Source organism: Cetorhinus maximus, unplaced genomic scaffold (assembly GCF_964194155.1).
Source record: "Cetorhinus maximus unplaced genomic scaffold, sCetMax3.hap1.1 HAP1_SCAFFOLD_2178, whole genome shotgun sequence".
Classification (NCBI taxonomy): domain Eukaryota; kingdom Metazoa; phylum Chordata; class Chondrichthyes; order Lamniformes; family Cetorhinidae; genus Cetorhinus; species Cetorhinus maximus.
This window is the reverse complement of record NW_027598117.1, coordinates 37,501-40,917: the sequence shown is the minus strand read 5'-3', so window position 1 is coordinate 40,917 and position 3,417 is coordinate 37,501. Positions and strand designations below refer to the sequence as shown.

The following is a 3,417-nucleotide window of genomic DNA, read 5'->3' as shown; positions in this document are numbered from 1 at the left end:
CCCTCCGCCCACACACACACACACACATATCCCTCCGCCCACACACACAGACACACAACCCTCCGCCCACAACACACACACCACTCCGCCCACAACACACACAACCCTCCGCCCACACACATACACACCCCTCCGCCTACACACACACAACCCTCCGCCAACAACACACACAACCCTCCGCCCACACACACACACAACCCTCCGCCCACACACACACACAAACCTCCGCCCACACACACAAACAACCCTCCGCCCACACATACAAACCCTCCGCCCACACACACACACAACCCTACGCCCACACAAACACACACCCCTCCGGCCACACACAACCCTCCGCCCACACACACACACACACACACCCCTCCGCCCACACACACACACACACACCCCTCCGCCCACACACACAGACACACCCCTCCGCCCACACACACAGACACACCCCTCCGCCCACACAAACACATCTCTCCGCCCACAACACACACACCCCTCCGACCACACAGACACACACACACCTCTGCACACACACATACACACTCCCCTCCTCACACACACACCCCTCCGCGCACACACACACACACACACACACACCCCTCCGCGCACACACACACACCCCTCCGCACACACACACACCCCTCCGCACACACACACACACACACACAGCGCTCCGCACACACACACACACCCCTCCGCACACACACCTCTGCACACACACACAAACACCCCTCCGCGCACACACACACACACACTCCCCTCCAAGCACACACACACACACACACACTCCTCCGCACACACACACACACACACACCCAACCGCAGACACACACATACACACACACCCCTCCGCACCCACACACACCCACCCCTCAGCACACACACACACACCCCTCCGACCACACACACACACCCCTCCGCTCACACATACACACACCCCTCCGCTCACACACACATACACCCCTCCGCTCACACACACACACAACACTCCGCCCACACACACACACACAATACTCCGCCCACACACACACACAAGACTCCGCCCACACACACACACACAACCCTCCGCCCACACGCATACACAACCCTCCGCCCACACGCATACACAACCCTCCGCCCACACACACACCCCTCTGCCCACACACACCCCTCCGCACACACACACACACACCTCTCCGCCCACACACACACCCCTCCGCCCACACACACACACAAAACCCTCCGCCCACACACACACACACACCTCCGCTCACACACACACACAACACTCCGCCCACACACACACACACAATACTCCGCCCACTCACACACACAACACTCGGCCCACACACACACACACAACCCTCCGCCCACACAGACACACACAACACTCCGCCCACACACACACACAATACTCCGCCCACTCACACACACAAGACTCCGCCCACACACAACCCTCCGCCCACACGCATACACAACCGTCTGCCCACACACACACCCCTCTGCCCACTCACACACACACCCCTCCGCCCACACACACACACACACAAAACCCGCCACGCACACACACACACACACACACGTCCGCTCACACACACACACACACACAGACACACATCTCCACACGCACACACACACACCCATCTGCCCACACACAAACACACAGCCCTCCGGACCCACACACGGACACACACAGCCCTCCGGACACACACACACACACACAGCCCTCCGGACGCACACACACTCACCTCCGCCCACAGACACACACACACGCACGCACCCCTCCTCCCACACATGCGTACACACCCCTCCGCTCACACACAAAAACACACACACACCCCTCCGACCACACACGCACACACCCCTCCGCCCACACACGCACACACACACACACACACACACACCCCTCCGCCCACACACAGACTCCACCCTCCGCCCACACACGCACACCCCTCCGCCCACACACACACCCCTCCACCCACACATGCACACGCACACCCCTCCGACAACACACACACCCCTCCACCCACATATGCACACACACACCCCTCCGCCCACACACACACACCCCTCCGCCCTCACATGCAGCCCTCCGCCCACACACACCCCTCCGCCCACACACACAAACACCCCTCCGCCCACACACACACACACACACACCCCTCCGCCCACACACGCACACACACACACCCCTCCGCCCACACACACACACCTCCGCACACACACAAACACGCCTCTGCCCACACACACACACTCACACCCCTCCGCCCACACACACACACACACCCCTCCGCCCACACACACATATACCCCTCTGCCCACACACGCACACACACACACCCCTCCGCCCACACACACAAACACCCCTCCGCCCATACACACACACCCCTCCGCCCACACACACACACATCCCTCTGCCCACACACACAGACATCCCTCCGCCCACACACACACACCCCTCCGCCCACACACACACACCCCTCCGCCCACACACACTCACACCCCTCCGCTCACACACACACACACCCCTCCGCTCACACACACACACACACACCCCTCCGCCCACACACACTTACACCCCTCCGCTCACACACGCACACACACACACCCCTCCGCCCACACACACACACACCCCTCCGCTCACACACACACACACACACACCCCTCCGCTCACACACACACCCCTCCGCCCACACACACACCCCTCCGCCCACACACGCACACACACACACCCCTCCGCCCACACACACAAATACCCCTCTGCCCACACGCACACCCCTCCGCCCACACACACACACACCCCTCCGCTCACACACACACACCCCTCCGACCACACACACACACACACAGCCCTCCGACCACACACACACACACACATGCCTCCGCTCACACACACACACACACCCCTCCGACCACACACACACACCCCTCCGCTCACACACACACACACACCCCTCCGCTCACACACACGCACACACACCCCTCCGTCCACACAAACACACACACACACACACCCCTCCGCCCACACACACGCACACCCAAAACCCTCCACCCACACACACAGACACACCCCTCCGCCCACACACACACACATCTCTCCGCCCACACACAGACAACACTCCGCCCACACACACACAACACTCCGCCCACACACACACACAATACTCCGCCCACTCACACACACAATACTCCGCCCACACGCATACACATCCCTCCGCCCACACGCATACACATCCCTCCGCCCACACGCATACACATCCCTCCGCCCACACGCATACACATCCCTCCGCCCACACGCATACACATCCCTCCGCCCACACACACACACACACCCCTCTGCCCACACACACACACACCCCTCCGCCCACACACACACACCCCTCCCCCCACACACACACACACACACCTCCGCTCACTCACACACACACACCCCCATCTGCCCAC

The 3,417-nt window shown here is 61.6% G+C and overlaps 1 protein-coding gene across 1 annotated transcript in view; it reads left to right on the top strand.

Annotated features, from left to right (window-relative positions):
* Positions 1-717: 717 nt before the first annotated feature.
* Positions 718-3,417, top strand: part of LOC144677047 (uncharacterized) — a gene marked incomplete at both ends in the record, with an annotated part of 9,104 nt that continues 6,404 nt past the window's right edge. Inside the window, one exon of the mRNA XM_078537310.1 lies at positions 718-768. Within this exon, the coding sequence (XP_078393436.1) occupies positions 718-768 (51 nt within the window). The remainder of the gene's footprint in view (positions 769-3,417) is intronic.